The 22,141-nt window shown below is 33.8% G+C and overlaps 1 protein-coding gene across 1 annotated transcript in view; it reads right to left on the bottom strand.

The window, feature by feature from the left end:
* Positions 1-22,141, bottom strand: part of UNC79 (unc-79 homolog, NALCN channel complex subunit) — a 325,074-nt gene that overhangs the window by 264,815 nt on the left and 38,118 nt on the right. Inside the window, exons 4-8 of the mRNA XM_051977373.1 lie at positions 21,191-21,361; positions 12,536-12,628; positions 10,532-10,587; positions 9,710-9,839; positions 6,903-6,967 (exon numbers count right to left, since the gene is read on the bottom strand). Of these exons, the coding sequence (XP_051833333.1) occupies positions 6,903-6,967; positions 9,710-9,839; positions 10,532-10,587; positions 12,536-12,628; positions 21,191-21,361 (515 nt within the window). The remainder of the gene's footprint in view (positions 1-6,902; positions 6,968-9,709; positions 9,840-10,531; positions 10,588-12,535; positions 12,629-21,190; positions 21,362-22,141) is intronic.

Below are 22,141 nucleotides of genomic sequence, written 5' to 3'. Positions count from 1 at the left end.
AATCTCCTTTATTTGTCCTAGACTTCAAGTTTCAAGGTAGAGGAGCCTTTCACTCTAGTCTCCCAGAATTTGGTGAATAAATCTACTTACCTAATCCATAATTGTCTGAGCTTTAATAATATTCCTCAAATTCTGTCTTCTAAATTAATGAATCCTAATCTTTATTCTGTCTGCAAATGTTTATGCTTATGGGATTCCAATTGGCTTTTTTAAAGTCCCAGTTTTGTGTAATCTATATTGAACCTTCTGACTTTGTACTCTTGGGTTTTTTCCACTTCTTTACCATGATTATAGAATTATTTCTTTAAAAATTGTCTAATTATATTATACTTTTTTCCCTTCTTATCACTTAAAAATTTTAAAAATTCACTTTCCAGGAATGCATTTTCTTTATTTCATTGGTTTACCTCCTCCTTGTTATTAAGATCATGAATGTTAACACCATAGTCATTTCTATCTCATTTTCCTTTATATCTTTTATATATTGTTTCATAGATGTAAAAACTAAATAAAAAGAATATTTATCTTAAGTGATTATTCCACTCCATAGTTTACTAGATAACTTTATTTATGTACCACTATGACTGTGTTATTTCTTTGTGCAGAAATCCTCAATGATTCCCCACTACCCACCCAATAAATTATAAAATCCTGATTCTTATATTTAAGGTTCAACCCACCATCTAGCTCCAATCTATCCTCCTCCTAATTCCATTATAGTCCATACTCTAGTCAAATGAGACTATACACCAGCTTTTCTCATCATGCTCTTTCCTTGATAGTCAAATATTGTTCAACTCATAACTGAGTAGAAATTGCTTTTGAAAAATTTTGAATAAAGAATTGGCAGAATATTGTTATTGATTAAGAGAAGGGCTTAGCACAGTGGCGCATAGTAGTACTTAGTGCATAGTGCACAGTAAGTGCTTAATAAACATTGATTAATTAGTGTTGAGAACTAGACTTTGGATTTCCATGGTAATAGGGAACTCCCAAGTGAAAAAAACACTTCTCCATTGAGGTAGCATTTTCTTAACAACTTTTAAAGTCTTGAAGAACAGTCTAGATACTGAAACGTTAAATGATTGGCTCAAGATTACACGACCAGTAAATGTCAGACATAGGACTTGACTCCAGAATTTTGTGGCTTCAGCATCAGTTCTCTAATCTTTGTGCCATTCTGCCTCTGATTATTGATTAGATATAGCTAATGCAGGAAATGAAAGAATACAAAATGACACTAAGATTTTCAATGTAGGTTCACAGGAAAAAAGTATATTAACAAAAAGAGAAACAGCATGATGCAGGGGAAGAAGCATTGGATTTAGACTCATAGGACCTAGGATTGTTTTGTCTACAAACTGATTAGTGATATGATCTGGGTGAATCATTTTTACCTTTCTGTGCTTCTATTTCATCATTTTTAAATTAAGAGAATTGAACTACATAATCTTATTATAATGCTTTCCAGTTCTACAATCCCATATATCCTTTTAAATGAAATCCCAAATATCCTTTGGAGAAAATAGGAATAGAAAGGTTTAGTTTGGGAGAAAAGATAGGCAATGCACAGTGATGAAAAAAAGCACTCAGGTGAGGAGCAAGAGAATATTTCCATTAACTTGAATTTTATGAGGACAGAGGACCAACAATTAAACTCTGTAGAATATCTATGGGTATGAATGGAAAGATAACATTGAGAAAGAACAATTAAAGGGAGAAGAACCAGGATGCTAAAAGAGGAAGAAGTTTCAAGCAGGTGTAATAACAGCTTTAAATTTTGCAGAGAAGTCAAATAGAATAAGAATTATGAAAAAAATAAAATTTAACAAAATCATTGTTGACCTGAACAGTAGGTTGGTAAATCTATATGCTATGAAATCATAATAATCAAAATTGGACCCAGAGAAACTATATGCAAAGATATTTCCCTTGACTCCTTTGCAAAAATGCAGACCATGTATCAAATACTGCATATAAAGTCAGACTCTTAACATGAGGTTGAATTTCATGGAATTTTATTCGCTTCCTTTCTTCATACTTTTTAAAGGAATGATTCTTAAGAGGGGGAAGAACATAAGAGATGGAAAAAAATTCAAAAAATCAATGAAAATATACAGATGGTACAGAGTCAGGATTAAAGAAAAAAAAACTGAAGCCATTTCCAAATAAATAAATGGTTAAAGGGCATGAATGGATAATCTTCAAAGAAATAAATCCAAGTTATCAACAATCATGAAAAAATGTTCTAAATCACTAATAATTATAGCAAAGCAAATTAAATCAACTTTGAGACCCCCTCCCCTTATACCTAACAGATAACAAAAGACAAATGACAAATTGTGGAGGAACTCTGGGAAAAGAGGTACTCTAGTGCACTGTTTGTGGAACTATAAATCGGTCTATTTGGAAAGCAATTTGGAACCATGCCCCAAAAGTTATCAAATTTTGTATATGCTTTCAACCAGCTATACCACGATAGGTCTACACCCAAAAAAAATTTTTAAAAGGTGAAAATGTCCTATGTGTACAAAAATATTTATAGCAGTTTTTTTTTTCTTGGTAGCCACAAATTAGAAACTAAAGAGGTTTCCTCCTATTGGGGAATGGCTAAAAACATGTGATATGTGAATGGAATGGAATATATTGTACCATAAAAAAAATGATAAAATTGACAATATAAGAGGAAACTTGTTAAGATTTTTATGAACTGATGCAGAGCTAAGTGGACATAATCGAGAAAACAATTCATATAATGGTAACATTACAGAGGAAAAACTACTTTGAAAAACTTTAGAACTCTAATCAATGAAATTAAATGAAAAACCAAGAGTCCAAAAGAATGGACTAGTCTTATGACAAATGAAATTTGACAGTAATGAACTTAAAATGTAGCAAGAACATAAATAACCTATATATAACTGCTTAGGAAAGAGGGAGAAGAGGAATGAAGGAAGGGATAAAATTTGGAACTTAAAATTTTATTACAAAAGTAAATGCTAAAGTTGTTTTGTAAGTAGAAAAAAATACTATTTAAAAGATATATATATATATATATATATATATATATATATCAAAAGATAAATATTTCTGTCCATGGCTAATATGGGAATTTGTTTTGCCAAACTGCTTAGATAAGTATTACAGTATTTATTGCTATTGTCTTTATTTTGCTTAATGGGGGAGGTGAGATAATGAGAGGGACAGATTAATTTCTTTAAATTACTTGAAAATTTTAAAGAAAATTAAGAGAATAAGCTGAAGACAGAGCTAAAATGGCTAAGTAAAAGCAGGGATAAGCCTAAGCTCTCCCCCAAACTCTTCCAAAAATGACTCTAAACAAATTTAAATAATGTGTTTTGATCTTTCTTATCACCATAGTAACTTTTTGTGGTCAGAATCTTTTTCTCTTGTTCGCTCATTATCTCAACCTATTACTTGACTTTTAACTCTCTTAAAGGGTTCTGCTTCTGGGGTAGAAAATGCACTGTCCTAAGCTTCAGAGTTTTATGCAGCTGTTTTCAGAGCTATTTTTAGGGATGTGTAAATTTGCAGTTCTTTCAGTCTGTACTCTGGTCTGTGAGTGACCACAGCACTCTTTTCTTCCCTAGAACTGTTGAGAAGGGTCCCTTTCTAATGACTCTAACCAAATTCTAATAGAAGAACTCACAAAAAAGATAGAATGAGATAAATTTCCAGCCAAAGACAACTTAGAAAGTCATTAGGAAAGGTGAGAGTGGAGCACAGTCCAGCACAGCCCCCACTCCATCCAATCAGGAGCAGGCCCTGGAAACCACGGAATCAGCAGCTGCAGCATCTTCTAGCGCTCAGCCCAGAAGTACTGAGGGAGTCTAACAACTGGTCAGAAGGAAATTACAGAGGTGTCTTTTCTAGCACTGGGACTGGAGTGTGGGCAAAGCAACAGAGTTCTGTCTCAATGCAGTGCTGGGTGGCAACCCCAAGGTGAGGGGGAGCACCGGCACATTAATCACAGTGGAGGGACCCTCCTCAACAGTTCCAGGCAGAAAAGAAGGCTTGTGGTGACTCAAAAATCAGAGCACAGACCGGAAGAGGAGTGAACACAGCTATCCTTAGATCATACTATCTTGGAAGAACTGCAAATTTACAGGTCCATAGAATTATCTCTGAAAACAACTGCACAAAATCCCTGAAGCTTAAGACAGTGAATTTTCTACCCCAGAAGCAGAACTCTTTAACAAAGAGTTAAAAGTCCAGTAATAGTCTGAAAAAAATGAGCAAACAACAGAAAAAGATCTGACCATAGAAAGTTACTGTGGTGATAAGGAAGATCAAAATGCACAATCAGAAGGTAACAAAGTCCAAACTTCTACATCCAAAGCCTCCAAGAAAAGTATGATTTGTCTCAAGCTATGCAAGAGCTTTAAAAAAAATTTTGAAAATCAATTAAGTGAGTTAGAGGAAAATCAGGAAGAGATAGGAGTAATGCCAGAAAATCATGAAAAACAAGTCAAAAGCTTGATAAAGGAGACACAAAAAATACTGAATAAAACAACACATTAAAAGAGAATAAACTGAGTAAGGTAACTTTTTAGACCTTTGAATCATAAAACCTGAATTTGAATTTGAAAGAATTTGAAAATCATAAAATTGTAGAATTTAAGAGGTCATAAAGTCCAACCCTTACCTACAACATAAATCCCCTTTACAACTTCTTAAAGTAGAATACAAAGTCATTTGCCCAAAGGAAGGGGTCCCAGAAACAGTTGTGGTCATTAAAATCCCAAAGATTAAAAGAGCTAAAATGGAAGTATATTCGTTATACTCATCATCAATTTCTTCATCACAAAAGATGTATAATCATACACAAAGGCTTCATCTTGCTTCTCCTGGTCTGGCCAATATAAAACAGCACTTGTTATATCTTGAAATGTTATTTCCTTCAATTTTGCTCTTTTAATTATAACCTAATGGTTTTATCAATTAGTTTCCTTGGTTTCTTACACTTTCTATACATCCTACATGAAGCTTTTTCAGTCTCTCCAGCAGAAAGTAAGTTATTCCTAATCTGACCTCATAACTTCTATTCCTCTTAAGAATTTACTCTATGTTCCAAGAGAACTGTTCGGTTCTGCACACATATATTGTATCTAGGATATACTGTGACACATTTAACATGTATAAGACTGCTTGCCATCTGGGGGAGGGGATGGAGGAAGGGAAGGGAAAAGTCAGAACAGAAGTAAGTGCAAGGGATAATGTTGTAAAAAAAAAATTACCCACGCATGGGTTCTGTCAATAAAAAGTTATAATTATTAAAAAAAAGAATTTACTCTAAGTTATATGTTATGTTACACTTATTTTTGTACGTCTTTTCGTCCCCTACTAAAACAGAACCTCCTTAAGAGCAGTCACTCCAAGTGTATATATAAAATTATCTTTGTCTCTTGCCTAGATCCTAGCACATTGCCTTGCACATAGTAAGGAAATAATAAGTGTTTGCTGAATTAACAAATGAGATTGTTATTTATATACAAATTATCAGTGATTCCTTTCCCCCATTTCCTACCATTCCTTTCAATCCAATAATTTCATCATGTTTACTATCCTACTGTATCTCAATTACTAATCATAAGTCATAACTTTTTAGGCAAGATGTAATTATTTATTGCTTATGCTTTTTGGTTTTATCATTGCAGGCATCTCACCTTGAAACAAATGTGAGATCAACCAAAAAATCATACTTCCCTGATATCAATTTGAAATCTCTTTTCTCATACCTCTATATTTTCTTCCCATACCAGGAAAAAAAATATTCCTAATCTTAGTGATATTCTTTTATTCCTTTAAGGTCTATCTCAAATGCAACCTTCTCCATGAAAACTATTCAGCTAAAAATTATCTCTTCCTTCTTGAAATCTTTCAGACCATAGTGATTCATGCATGTGAACTTTTTCTAACTTGCATTATAGTTATTTGTATACATATCTCACCAGATGTAAGCTCCTGAAGGGCAGGGACTAGGTCATTTTTTTTTGTTTGTTTTCACCTTTGTATTTCTAGTACCTTAGACAAGGCAAATGCTCATTAAAAGTTTGTGAAATGGAATGGGACATCCCCCATTTGTAATAAAAAATGTGAATTCAAAGAATCTCAGAATTTGAAGAAGCCTCTGAGATAATTTAGTCACTTCCCACCTGAAGAATGAATTCTCCTCTATAATATCCATGAAAACTACTTATTTAGCCTTTATATAAAGACTGTCAAAGATAGGAGGTCATTATATAAAGAGGCAATTCATTATACTTTCACAGTTTCCATTTATTGTTCCTATTTCAACTTTCTTAGACCAAGAAGAACAGAGGCAAATTTTTAAATATCTGAAGGGTGTAATCACATTACAACCTCACTCCATCCCATCCCATTAATTTTCTACATGAAACATTATCAATTTCTTCTACCAGTTCTTATATAACATTGTCTGGAATCTACTCATCAACCTCTGAGTGCATTCCAGTTTGTCAATGCTCTTTGGCATATTAAATGTGGCATTCAGTAAGAATTTAATTTACTACCACAATAATAAAAATTAAGGCAAAAACCCTCAAAGGTCAAGATAAGTGTTTACAATGGAATAATTGTGATAATTATCCTATCTCTGCACTATTTGCTGTAAATGCTTGGCTAATACCTGCAGATTTTACTGTTTCTTAATCTAATTTGCCAAGCTCCAGTCAACTTGCAGTAAAGTTGAATACAAGTGAGAGCAAAGGTTTATGGAAAGAGGCAAGGTTTCTGCAGAGCACAAGTCTATGAATTTTAGAAGAGAATGGCTGCATTCTGCTCTATTTCACAGAGTAATTTGCTTGCAGTAATTTGTCCATTGGCAGAACAATATGGCCCCCAGTCAAATAAAACAGTACCTTCACCGCTGGTTTGTTAATTGCATTATGGCATTCGATATGCTGGCAGTGGATGGGATTCCAGGCTGTAAAGCAAAGCACAACTGATCAATATTTACTCATTACAACTATTACATTTCCCAACACCAACACTTCAGTTTTTTCATTAGATTCATGTTTAAATAGCCCCTTTGTTGGGAGACCTCAAAGCGTAGTTTAATCATTTAAATGTCTGAACAATTCAAAAACTAGGAAAAGAAATTGACTCATATCATCCTTCTCAGAGGTGACAACAGGCTAAAAGTAGGGATCCTATAGAGTGAGATTATAATACCACCAGACTTTTGCAGTAGTTTTAATCTAAATCTAAATCATGTGTTGTTAGAATCTTTCAAACTGTTGCATTATTTGATCTGCACAATTGTTGTAAGACAAATGTTGTCATCTCCATGTCAGAGACAAGAAAATATAAAACCAGAGAGATTAAATAATTTATCTAAATTCACACAATTAGCAGGTGGTTGAGGAGAGCTCTATTTTCCAGCTCCCCTGGAAAGTCAGGACTTTCATTCTTTCTATTACATATCACTTTCCTAAAAGCCTCAGAGTTAGTCCTGTGGAAGTATCCCAATGTGGTAATACTTAAGAAATGAGTTAAACTTTTTTCACAATCATGAAGGATCATAAATCCATGTCATATAGGATTGAGAGATAGAAGGGACATTGGTCTAGTCTACTCCCTTCTTTTTACAGATGAAGAAACCAAGACCCAGAGAAGGTAAATGATTTGTCCCTGCTTCCAAAGGCAATAAGTGATGGGCAGAACATGAATTCAAGTCCTTTTGATTCTAAATCCAGCACGCTTTCTTAAGTACAATAGAAACAGGAAGGGGTCAATATCTAGACTAAGAAAAATACTCCTTCTCCCTCTAACCCCAATCAGAATTGTGTCTGCCTTATTCAGCTTAAACCCCTGGTGTGGTTGAGATTTTTTTGCTTGTTTCTTTGTTTGGTTGTTTTGCTGTTTTGTTGTTGATGTTGTTTTGAGAAGGGGGATAGGGATAAAGTTTGTTTCTATCTACATCCTTAATTTGGGACACAGAGCAAGTAAGCCAAGAAACCGTGCCAGTGAGATCACATGAAAATGAAATGTTCAGCTAAGAATCATTACTATCCCTGCAGTGTTATTGCCTAAAGCACTTCAAAAAAAAATTTTTCCTAATAAGGCAATGACAAGTTTATTTTCAGGAGAATTAAAGGTGCCACATTTTCATCCTATAAAGCTGTGAATTTCTTCACAGATAAGTATTTATCTTTGTATATAATCGCATCATAGATGTTAGGTTCCTGGGAGGTCAGCTAGATCAATTGCCTCATTCTACAGCTGGGCCTACCGCCCAGAAAGATCAAATGGCTTGTCAAAGGATACAAAGGTAGAAAGTGTCAGAGCTGGAATTAAAATTCAAGTCCTTTGACTCTAAATCCAATACTTTTCCCACTATATGACACTGACTCTTAATGCAAGGCTAGGAGCATAGTAAGCACTTTGAAAAATCCAACTTGTATTTATCATTCACTATAATGATTTTATTATCTATAATGGGTTTTAAACAGTCTTTAAAAAGATGCCAGGTTATAAATTTACTATACAACTTTTAAATGGATCTTTTTCCATGATTTTCTAAGAGCTGTTATCCAAAAAGATAACCTCGTTTTCAATAATAAGTCTAAGAAATATTTTTATGATATGAGCATTATTGCTGAGACAGTTGAGGACTATAGCAATGCTCGAACATCCATTCCACCCATCAATATTTTTCAGTCTCATTTGTTCAAAGTAGCAATCGGAACAGACAAACCCTGATCAACCATTAGGAGTTAAATCAATAAAATCCCAAAATGTCCAAGGCAGATGGACCTTTAATCAGCAACCCTTTAATCCAAACCATATCTGAGCAAGAATTCCCTCTATGGTATAACTGACAAACAGCCATCATCCAATCTTTGCTAAAACCACCAGGGATGGAGAAATGACTACTTTCTGAAGGAATCTCTTCTATTTTTGGATTCTAATCCTTAAGAAGCCAATATCTGCTTATACAATTTTCAGCCATTGATTCTTTCCTTTTGGATCAAAAATAATTCTAATTCCTCTATATTACAGAATTCAAGTACTTAAAGAAAGCAGTATCTACTGAGAGAGATGGAAATATATGTACATTAATTTCTGCTCTACCCACTTATGTATAGCCATTTCAGTTCATTAAATATAAATATAATATAATCATATATTATAAATATAAATTAAGTACAAATATAAGACAATATAGCTTTGAAAATACCTAACAAATAGGCCTTATATTTGGTAGTCTAGAGCACCACTTGTCCCTTTTTACATAATACTTAAAGGTTTATAAATCACTTTTCTGAAATATATAGTATAGGTATTATTGCCACTATTTAAAGATGAAAAGGCTGGGGCTCAGAGAGGTCAAATAACTTGAATAGAATTACAGCTAATAGCATTAGAGCCAAGACTTGAATCCAAGTACTCCTAACTGCCAGTGTTCTTCCCACTATACTACAATGACCTCCTAGGTAAGTGCCAGTTATCACTTACTATACAACCAATCTGTGAGCAGGGCCAAAACCCCACTAGAACATTTGGGGCTACTGTCCCATTTGGGCACATCGAGGTCCCAGGTGAAGGCCCTCACCACTCCCAGTAACTTACATCTTGGGGTGCCCTATCATTACTCCTGAGCCTGCAAGTGCCTGCATATGGGCCTGCTAGTGGCCTAAATGAACACTTAAATCATTTTTCTTACCTGTGTACTGCAATCCCCTGTACTCACTTATGGCCCCTGGAGGTTTTAAATTGGGCCAATAGTGAAAAAGCATCTGCACAGCTGGTGGTTTCACTTGAGAAGGTCCATATGCTATAACATACAGCAAATCCTAAGGAGAAAAAGAAAAATTCATTCAGCATCACGGAATGTTGTAGCCATTCAACATTACTAAAGAAATATTATTAGATTTTGTAATAAGTTATATAATTTAAAACATGTAGAAATCATATTACTGGAGTTCCATAGTAAAATATCTCCCAAAAATGTATTGTGGACCTATCTTATAGTGAAAGTACCTTACAAAGAAGTCCTTCAGACTTAAATTTTAAAAACATCTTAATGCAAGGTCTGAATTATTCTCAGACCAAATTCTGTTCCAGAAAGATTAATATTCTAGAAAGACTACAGCAATACACACACATATACACATTTATTTACTTATTTAGATATATAAAGTCTTTAAAGAGTACATCTGTTATGAAAAAAGGAATCAAGCAACTTTTTTATTTAAATTAAATAATTTGTCATCTGAAAATATAAGAGAAACAGGAATAAACTAATTCCCAGAATGAAGACATGTTCATCAACTTATTCTGTCAACACACTGTCCTTAGAGCATTATTTCCATCCCAACTAAGAAATAGATTCTCTACAGAAGGAAGAATTATGGGGACTGTCACATCAGAAGAGTAGGATTTTGATGTATTTGATCTATACAATAACTTATATTTGTCAACCATAATTTACAATGTTATTCAAGTTCAATTTGCATCTGCCTGCTACATTTGGTCCAAAACTTACTTTCCAGACTTCTTGCTTATATTTCATGAGACATTCCAATAACTGGCAATGATACACTAGAAGAAGGAAAAGGCAATTTTAACATAGAATTAACTTGTAAACACATGAATAATAGACTATACAACTAAAATTAATCAATGAATTAGTCATAACCATAGTTAGAAAAAATCTGAGAAAATTGCAACATAAAACATCAAAGCTGGAAAGCAATCTAACAATTATATAATTCAGTCTTCTTGTTTTATAAAGTAGGGTCTACTACAAACAGAAGTCAAATGACTGGGCCAAGACCACAAAGTAAATTACTGGCAAAGCTCAGTTTCAAAACCAGGTCAAGGTTTAATTCACTACTCTATAATTGATATTAGAAAAAATATTCATTTTTATTTTGTCAAAGTTTCAAAGAATAGAAATGGCCTTTCTAAAGCTGTATTCTATTATCTAACAGAAACATTTATTTTATCATGTTAATAAAGTAGAATTTAAGGGACTTCCAAGAATCAGAATGTCAAGAAATACCTGGAGGGGAAAAAGAAAAGAAAAGTCTTAATAGAACAAGCTAAATCAAACTGAACCCTTCACTCACTACTCTAGCTCAAAGTGGGCTACCTTTTTTCAAATCCCAACCCCCATTGCTCTTGTTTCAATTCACTTGGGACCCATTTCATACCACATTACTACATGTTTTGTCTCCTGGACTAACTTATAAAGTTACCTGAAGTCTTTTTTTGCACACACAGTGCCTAAAAACCTGCACATTGTTCAATTACGATATGCAAATTGGATAACAGTAAGAGAAGAATTTCACCCCATAAAGCTACAAGACCAGACGATTAGTTGCAACAATCAGGCTGCCATTTGCTACTCTTATAATAAATTCAAATGACCAAAGAATGGAGAGATAAATGCCCTATTATTATGTAGTGACAGAAAGTCCCTAGGAAGAAGTGTTTTATTCTTTGAGAATTCCTCAACAAGAAGCCTAGTATGATAGAAAACAATAGACTTGATTGAGAAAACTGAGTTTGTGTCCTTATTCTGACATTTAATAAGTGTGTGATCATGAGCAAGGCACTATCACCCCTGAGTCTCAATTTCTTTATTATAAAATGAAGGGATTACTTTTCTAGACTAAGACAAAGTACATGAAAAAAAAGCAGACATGTGGGTTTTCCCCAGTGATCAATGAGGTAACAGATTTGGAGGTCATGCACACACAAGAGTGAGTATTTATTAATATAGAAAAAATCAAATATATTTATTTATATGATACACAGAAAACCAAGAGGTAGAGAGTATTCACTAAAACTAAAACATTAAAATTGGTCCTTGCTCAACTAGACCCCAAACCAGGTTTCTTTATAGACTAATAAGAAATGTAATTAACCTGAACTTTATCTTGTTCATCCTCTGCAATGGATAGAATGAAATATAGCAAATTATTCCTCAGTCAAATTCTTACACCATTCATTGGAGGACCTTATTTTTTATATCAGAAGGTACTTCAAAAGAATAATCACAAAAGCTGGGTACTCTACATAGTTTTTCTTTTTCTCATAAATGAGTTTTAATAAAACCTGATTTTACACATATAGAATATGACTCAGAACAATTTACCCTTTAAGGTCATTTTCCAGTATTCACCTATGCAAAAAGCACACTAGATACAAGTCTATTAACCACTAGGTGAATAAATTCCCTTCTAATGTGAATATACATCTATTTCTACTCACATATTTTCAGTGAAAGCTTGTCTTTAATCATTCTGAAAGCATCATGAGCCAGCAAGTTTTTCTCGCCTCCACAAGGAGACTGGAGAAAATTCTATTTTGATTCTAACGCCTGTTTTCCAATAGATTTCCTAACATCTTTCTAGTTTACCAAAAGAAGTCCTTCATAGAATGAGAATTCATAGCCTGTTCGGAGTCATAAGAATATTTGATGATTGTTTTGGGGATGGACTTACGGATCTAGGCTTTGGAGAGAAGCTTATACTCTACCTACCTGGGTTCGATGTGTACTGCATTGCTATCATTAACATGGAAGATGCCGAGAGATTAACATGGGCAGGAACACCTTCTCTCCTGGATGAGCCCACTGGAAGTAAATATTTTTGGATTAGACACAATGCAATGTACTTATTTTTTCATCATTTTATCATTGTATTTATCATTTTAAATAAGGCATGTAACTGATTTTTAAGCTCCATGAGGTCGAAAATTGTATGTAATATAAATTTTGTATTTCTTTAGTGCTCTGTACAATAAAGAAGGAAAGAAGGAAGGAAGGAAGGAAGGAAGGAAGAAAGGAAGGAAGGAAGGAAGGAAGGAAGGAAGGAAGGAAGGAAGGAAGGAAGGAAGGAAGGAAGGAAGGAAGGAAGGAAGGAAGGAAGGAAGGAAGGAAGGAAAGAAGGAAGAAAGGAAAGAAGGAAGGAAGGGGGGATTGTTCAATTTGACAATCAACATGCAATATATGTGCTCTATCAGCTCTCCATAAATGTTTGTGGTATGGATGATGACATAAATAAAAATATAAAGATCATTTAGGTACCATGCAATGAATATTAGATTTGTTCAACTAATTACAGAGGGCATATTTGAAGAAGTATATTTTGAGCCAAATCCTAAAAGATGTAAAAGGGGGAGTGAGCAGCAAGTTGCTTGTGTGAATCCCAGCATCTGAAAGCCTTGTCTCTTCAATAAGCAAAGGGGAGCATGGATGACAAATGAAGCTTCACTGTAAAAGGACACTCCATCATAACATAAGAAGAATGAACTAAAGGTCATCAATTGTGCTCCCGCACATTTTTACTCTGGCTTTCCTGACTCTGATTGCTTCCTCTAGCTCTGTGTTCTCACCTAAATCCCACTTTTAATTCCCTTGAGCCAACCCAACCCAAACCTTCCATCTCCCGCATTTATTACTATTCTTGTCATTGTCACTGCACTCTCAACAATGCTCTGAACAGACCCTTGGATCAGACCCCAACCAGTGAGTGGAACCTCTCCACTTCTAGTTACTAAGATCAGAGCTTTACAAAGGCAAGGGACCTTAGGTGTCAGTTCAAACCCAGCAACCCCAACCAATAAGTAGAACACCTTTGAACTTTCAACACCTTGATGTTTATACTTTACACACTCAATAATGGCTAACTTGATTGTATATTGTTCCAAGCATAGGGAGCCTTTAAGTAGAATGAATCACCCACAATAGGTAGAACTTAGATCTCTCTAACACAGAGGATATAGATATTATAACAAGGGGCCTGAATTTTATTAAACAACATGGAAAAAGCTAGAAGAATAACTTGAATTTGTATGTTTAGGTCTATATTTGGTAACTGAAGACCTCTGGGAGAATTTGGAGAGGTACAAAACTATATTGTTGTTATCCTTCTACTGTTAGTTAATTATCTTTTTTTTCCCCGAGGCAATTGGGGTTAAGGGACTTGCCCAGGGTCACATTGCTAGGAAATGTTAAGAGTCTGAGGCCAGATTTGAACTCAGATATCCCTGACTCCAGGGCCCCTGCTCTCTCCACCACTTATCTAGCTGTCCCCTTCACCCTCCTTCTAAGAAAAAAAATTGCGAAATAGCTTGTGCTGGCAAAGCACTTTCCTGTTTATAAAATACTTTCCAAACAATGAATCTGTGAAATGGATAGAGCAGATATTATTATCCTCATTTAAAATGAGAAAAGTGGTATTCAGAGAAATTAAATGATTAGCCCAAGATGTCATTAATATCAAAGGCAGTACTTGAATTCATGTCTTCTTATTTATTGGTCTAGTGATTTTTCCACTATTTTCTGTCATACTGCTATTTGGGAGTTTTGTTCTATACAAGCTCAAAGTAAGAATAATATATACGGACGTGAGGTACCAAAGGACACTGTTCTTTCTATCACTATTGATCAAGTTTTCCCTGTAAAGCTTCTTAAACTTTTTCCACTCGTGACCTCATTTCACCCAAGAAATTTTTAAGTGACCTTGGATACCTAAAAAAGTATACAAATCAAACATTTGCTGAAAATAAATCATAATTTCACAATCCCCACAGTCAGTTACGAGGCCCCGTAGTTTAAGAAGCTTTGCTCTAAAGTATGATCAAATCATGAAATTAGGATCCTTTCCATTGCAAAAGCCTTGAGAAATTGTTTCTTATGATATATAAAAAGAAAGTAACTGAAGGATCTTCTAACAGACTGAATACAAACAATTCACCTCTAATTTAGTAAATATACACAAGCATATATTATTTACTCAATTTAATTTTTGAAAAGGTATAATGTAAACAGATGTGGTTTATACCCACGAGACTGAATGTAGCTAAGAATACAAACAGCAAGAGAAAAAATTCAAAACATATTTCCTTTCTTCTCTCTCTGTCTCCCTCCCTTTCCCCCTTCCTTCTTCCCTCCTTACCCCTTCTCTCTCTCTCTCTCTCTCTCTCTCTCTCTCTCTCTCTCTCTCTCTCTCTCTCTCTCTCTCTCCCCGTCTCTCTGGGTGTCTCTCTCTTCCCTCCCTCTTTCTCTCTCTCTCTCTCTCTCTCTCTCTCTCTCTCTCTCTCTCTCTCTCTCTTTCTCTCTCTCTCTCTGAGTGTCTCTCCTTGTCTCTCCTCTCACTGTCTCTTTTCTTCTTTCACTCCTTTGTTCCCTCTCTCCATGCTCCCCCCACTACCCCCCACATAAAACATGTGCTCAGAAAACTGAAAAGTTTGCAGTCCCATTCTCTTACATTGCATACACCCAAATAGGAGAGAAAAAATTTCAGAAAACTGTGTAGGGCTCCATTATACCTTTATAATAATCTTATACTTTCTGCCAAATGCATTCTCTCCTCACATTTACTTTTTAGAATCCTTAGTTTTCTTCAAAATTCAGCTCAAAACTCAACCACCTACATCAAGTGATTCTTGATCATTTTAGCTGTCAATGTTTCCCCACAAAATTTCATATCCAATATATACATATAAGTGTATGTACATATTGTTTCCAAATATGAGCTCCTTGAGGGGCAGAGATTGTTCTGTTTTACTTTATATCCCCAGAACTTAAGAAAATAGGAGGCACTTAATAAATGTTTCTTGATTGATTGGATGATTGATGCTCTTTCTAAGTTCAACATCACTATGTGATTTTTAAAGTATCATATTATCATAGAATTATAGATATGAAGCTAGAAGTGACCTTAGAGACAATGAAGTCTAACTTCCCCCTTATAAGAACCTCAAGTATTTCCACTTTCTAAGAAATACAATAATAATTTACTCTTTAGATAATTAATAAGTCCCTTGTCCATAACAGCTCTGTGAGACGAAAGGAACAGATATTAATATACCTGTTTCACAGATGAGAAAGACTGCCCATAATCAAATAATTAATCACAAAAATGTCAAGCCCCAATTCTCCTGACTCCATGTCTAACATACCTTGCACTACCATGTTAGATTGGATGAAAAGAGTTAGTGTAGTGATGACCTGAAATTCCTTGGTCCTGAATGCCCTAACCATTCATATTCCAAGAAAGATTTATATTGCCATTAAAATAACAGTTAATATTTAAGACACAACTGAGCCTGTTTTCTGAGGTTGAGTGACCTCCTATGGGAATCCAGAGTTGCAAAAGAAAATTAATGAGACTCCCAAAATCTAAATAAGGTCAAAATCTTAGAAAATAAATCTAGAAGACATGATCCTTTGCAAAATAGGTGAATATACTTGATATTCCATGAATATACTTGAAAGAAGGAAGGTAGATTCCACCAATAAATTTTAACTAGGATACAATTGGTAAGCTTCTCTGCTAAAGCACATCCCCAAGCACACATATTTCAAAGGTATCTACAAATCCTAGAGTCAATTCTTGGAGAAAGAAACCTTCCCCTGGTAGAATACAAATGATTTTCAGTTGTTGGCCAATTTTATAACACACACACACACACACACACAATAAGTATATATGCGTGTATGTACTCATGAAAATATATCCATATATGTATTGTGTGCTTATATGCATTTAAAGTGAAATGAACAGGAATTACATGTCACATATGAAGGAGAAATTGAAAAGAAAGGTTGACATAAAAGTCAAATCTGATTTTAAAAATGAATCAGATGTTGCTTTCCAGAAACCCAAAAGGAATTATTAACTAATAAAATTATAGCAGCTGGTATCTGAAACAGGATGGCATTGAGGATTTACCATTGAGGACTTGTCCTCTTTAACTTTCAAGGACTGCCAATAACTTATTAGAGCCACTTTAAAGAGCAGACCTTCATACTTAGGGCCCATAAGGATGCATTCTTACACTCCCTGAGAAATTAGCTTTCCTTATATCAGCCTTGGGAACATCACAAAAATGAAGCAGAAATCTATCTAGCTTAAGCCCTTTCTCTGTTGAGAATTCTGAATATAGAGATTGCTCTAAATTATAGAATCATAGAGAGAATGCTAAGCCAGAAGGGGGCTTAGAAAGCAAATTCAAACCTCTCATTTTTTAAATGGGGTAAAGTCTAGAGAAATAGAGTGCTATGCCCAAAATTATTCAGAGTTCAAGATCAGACATAATCAAGGTTCACACTACTGTAAAGCTTGGAAGTTTGCAAAGCAGTTAGCCTCAAATAATTCCATCAAGCAAACTACATCTTATAATCACTATTCAGGGAGAAAGAGAGACCTATGATTTTATCCTAATATAGAAACACGCCGCCTCCCCGGTTCAGATTGGCATGAGTCTCTGCCAGTCTAGCCAACTGGCCTTTCACTTGCAATCTTAAGAGAATTGACTTGGGCACTGAGCAAGTAAAGAACTTCTCTGTGGTAACCCAGCTATTATCTATCAAGTGTAAGACTTGAATCGCAGTGTCCCTGTGTCATGTTGCTTCTCATCTCCATTATACAAATGAAGACTGAGGCTTTCAGAAGGCAAACATCTTGGTTACCTTCACAACTAGTAATTCCAGCTGGTAGATCCAGGTTGTACGTTTCAGAGCTGGGAAATGAACCAAGCTCTTTCTAGTACATCGTGTTGTCCTTTGTCCTTTGCCTATCCTACAGCCTTCTTATATAACTAAAGTGCTATACAAATGGGAGCTTAATTAATTCTAATCCAAGACTCTTGCCACTCTCCCATATTGCCTCTTGCTGCCTTTGGTCTCAAAAGATTCATAAGAAAATAAAATTCTTACCTCTTGTTTCTGTTTAAAAAAATTCTTTGGAAGACATATTCTCCTTCATTACTTTACCCTCTGCAATTTTAACCCTAATCCCAATCTCCAAGTCTAGTAGAATTTCTGTTGTAGGATTCCTTTTTCCCCATCTGTTTGGGTCTTTGTATAATTTCCTGGGCTATGAAACAGCAAATCTGACAGATGTATGAGGAATCAGTTCCTCACAATTCTGGCTCTATTGGGTGCCTCAGCAGAACATTTTCAAAGATCTTAAAAATCAATGGCATGAATGCCAATTGTTATACCACTTCAGTGAGATCTAAAGAAGGATCTTTGATTAACATAGAGATATGTACTATTGGCATGGAGAACTGCATCTTACAAGAATAGGGAAACATATGCAGACAAGTTTTTTTTTTTTTACAGACAAGTTAATAAAATCAAGATATCATAATCAAGATATCTTCATGACTGCATTTGGGACTTTTTTGTCAAAAATACTGGAGTAGTTAGTTGCTTCCTTCTCCAGTTCTTTTTACAGATGAGGAAACTGAGGCATGCAGGGTTAAGTGACCTGCCCAGAATAACACAGCTGCTAAGGTCAGATTTGAACTCTGGAAGAGTTCCAAGTCCAGTTCTTTATCCACTGCACCACACAACCACCTTTACTCTTTTTGGAGTAGTATAATACTGATGCAAATCCCTAATTTTATAACTGAAGAAACAGAGGTCCAAGGAATAATAACTTCCTTCAGATCTGACAAATTAAGTGTCACAGACAAAATTTAAATTCAGTTATTCCCATTCTAAAACCACCCTCTCTTCATTAAATCAGGATCATGATCTAGTATAATCCCCTTTGTTTACAATTAAGGACATAGAATTCCAGAGGAGCTGAAAATGACCAGCAAAAGTCATACAGCAAACAGCAGAATTTTGTCTCAAACTAAGACGATAATCCAGGTCTCTAAACCTGCTCTTCTTTATCTATAGTAGGCCATTGTAAAGTTATTTCCTGTTCTGTAAGAATCAAAATCAATTAAAATTTATGTATTTTCTCTTTTTCTTAACAGCAGAGATGTTTTAGCTTGTGCATTTAAAAAGTTCTAGAGGTCAGCCTACAAAATGCTTAATAAGAAAAGCCTGGAAAGATTTACATAAGCCAGTGCTGATTAAAGTGAGCAGGATCTGGAGAACATTCTGCATAGCAGAACACATAGCAACTTTATGTGATGATCAACTATAACAGACTTAGTTCTTCTCTGCAATACAGCGATCCAAGATAATTCCAATAGACTTGGAATGGAAAATGTCATCCATATTCAGAGAAAAAATTATGGAGATTGAATGAAAACCAAAGCACAGTACTTTTTTTGTTATTTTTTCTTTCTTGTTCCCTTTTGTCCTGATTTTTCATTTACAACATGACTAATACGAAAATATGTTTAAAATAACTGTATGTGTATAACCTATAACAGATTTCTCACTGTCTTGGGGAGGGAGAAGAAAGAAAGGAGTGAAAAATTTTGGAATTCAAAATCTTACAAAAATTAACGTTGAAAACTATCTTTACATAATTGGAAAAAGTATATAATATCAAATGAAAAAAACTAAAATTCCTGATGAGGACAACAGATTAGAGAACAAAACAATTAGGTAGGAAATTGATGTTTTTAAAAATATTTTGCCTTTATCAGGCTCTTTCATGGAAAAACTATTTAGATCAGAGCTAATTGGATAATTTCTCTAATTTTCTTTCTCATTTTACTGATGTAAACAAAGCCTAAATTTGCTTCTTTTTAACTTTCATTCATTGAAATTAGAATTGTCCTCTAAGGAAAAACAGAATAAAATTTAATCCTTCCAGAAAACACCTGCTCAAATTCTTGAAGATGGCTATTACAGACTCCCTGAGTCTTCTCTTCGCCACACTAAATATTCTCAGTGCTTTCAACTCATGTTATATGGCAGGACATGAAGAATTTCTTGATTAGCATCTTAATGAAATAATTTCAATAAATAAAGAAGTCAATTTACAAACAAAAATTGTAGGTCATTATCCAGCCTTCATGAAATAAACTCTTCCCTGTGAGAGCCACTTAGGCATTCATTGTAAGCCTTTCTAATTTTATTACACTGACATTTAATACTATCTTAGTATTATGTATACAACACAGAATGAAATGATAAGTTATAAATTTGAATAGTATAGGTAATCTGCTAATTTTTTTAATTCTTTGGATAATTTAGGCAAAAGACTGTTTTAACCTAACTTACAAGAAAATGAATTCTTCATATCTTGAAAAACAACCTTTTGTTAACCAAATGTAAAATTCAAAAACTAAAGAGATTTTGGTTGGGAAAAAAATTGTATTAGATGGCCTCTTAGGTCCCTTCTTTCCTAGGGTCTGTAAATTTATAAATAGATAGATAGAAATATAGATATAAATCAATATGTGTATACATATTAATATATGTATGTACATATATGGAAAACAATCTGAGCAAATTAAAATAATAAGTAGAATAAATATCTAGTTACCAAATATTATTATGGATTTGTATAAAACTATTTATAATTAGTCACCAATTAATAAGCAGGCAGCAGGTTCTAATAAGATAGGTAATAAAATGGTGACAATTGTTTTCTTGAAGGATTAAATTTGGATGGTCAACAAATGTGTTTCCTATGAGAAGAAAGTTATCTCATGAAGCTAAATTATAATCAGTTTTCAGGCTTTTAAAAATATAGAAAGAGGTTGCAATTTTTAGAACCGGGGACCTAATATAATTTTCTTTTTTGTGTCCATACTCTGAAAGGGCCAGCAAGATTAAACCCTTACCAATGAAAACACAATTCAATTTAACCCCATAATTATTACTATGCTTTGTATCTGTATCAACCCTTCAATTTTTCCAAAAGACTTTTATATCTAATCATTATTTTATCATCATGATACCTCTATGTCATTGACAATGTATTCCCCATTTTACAGATAAACAAACAGATTCAGACTATATAATTTACTCTAAAACTGAAGGTTATATACTAAATTAAAACTAGAACTAAAATTCAGATCACCTAACTTTAATCTAGTGCTCTAGACAATAGCATACTTCCTTCAGGTGCAAAAGATAAGTTATTGTATCTCAGAAGATGCTCGTGCTTCCATTTTTATAACAAAGTTTTCATCATCTGTAAAAAGGGAATTTCTGAGTAATCTGTGGTTTATAATGTTTTATTTTTCCCTATTACATACAGACAAAGTATGAATGAATAAAAATTCATTTTTTCATTTGATATTTACAATAATATTCATGTCAAATTATGTCTTTAAAGTATAACTCCTTTGTGAAGTAATTCTATTATATTTCTGAAAACCTGTAACCAATTACATCAAATACAATTTTTATAAATAGCATATGTTAATATATCTCATGTCCCTGAAAAATATAATAATATCAGACTGAGATTGAACTTAAACTTACATATAGCCATGGGTAGAAAAGATGTGCTAAGATATTCAATAATATCCTTGTGTAGAAACGGAGGAAAGGTAGCTAATGTTGATATCATTGTGTAGGGCAAAGTACTCAGAATGTCATCATTAAGAAAGGGTAGCAAACATGTCGTTGTATAAAATATTGACTGTCCAAGATCTGTAAAACAAAAAAAAGAGAAAAAAATTAATAACTTAGTTTGTCACCAATGAAATATACTAGCTTTGGGACTTGCAATTTTATGAACTGATTAAAGAAATAAGCCCCTAATTCTCCTGAGTCGTTAGAAACTCAATTGCAAATTACCTAGTCTATTGCTATATGAGTAATAGACATCCAATAAATGTTTGTTAAATTAATATATGTATATATAATGTTATTCAATGACATTGAAATTCTAATCATTATTCAAGGATCTGCTCAAGATATCTTTCTTTTTCCCATGAAGCCTTTTCTGATTCCCTAAGGCAGAAATGATTTTTCTCTCTTTGGAATTCACATAGCATTTTATTTACATTTTTTCTGTACTTGTCACGTTCTTTTTGTTTAATACTTATATCTGCACCCTATTAGACTATAAGCTCCTTAGTTTCAAAGACTATTTTTAATATACCTTCCTTAGTGCCTACCTACAATGTTTGGAAATAATAAATACTTAATAAGTGTCTGTTAAATGAATGAATAATATAATATATAACTCCTTGAAAGTAGGAATTGTTTCATTCTTTGTGTTCCCATTACCTAGAACAGAGCCTAACATGTAATAGATACTTAATAAATTCTTATTGATCAACTGATTATAATAACATTTAGTTTCTATCCATGCTGCTCCTTGCTTTAATCTTTTCAAATCACTTTCTCTGTAATAATGAACCTTAAATTCCTGCATCATTCTTATCTCTAAAGAAGATTTTTAGGTAAGATAACAGACTCAGTGAT

This window comes from Antechinus flavipes, chromosome 2, assembly GCF_016432865.1.
Source record: "Antechinus flavipes isolate AdamAnt ecotype Samford, QLD, Australia chromosome 2, AdamAnt_v2, whole genome shotgun sequence".
NCBI lineage: Eukaryota > Metazoa > Chordata > Mammalia > Dasyuromorphia > Dasyuridae > Antechinus > Antechinus flavipes.
Note: the sequence above shows the minus strand (reverse complement) of the source record. Positions and strands in the feature narration are given on the sequence as shown.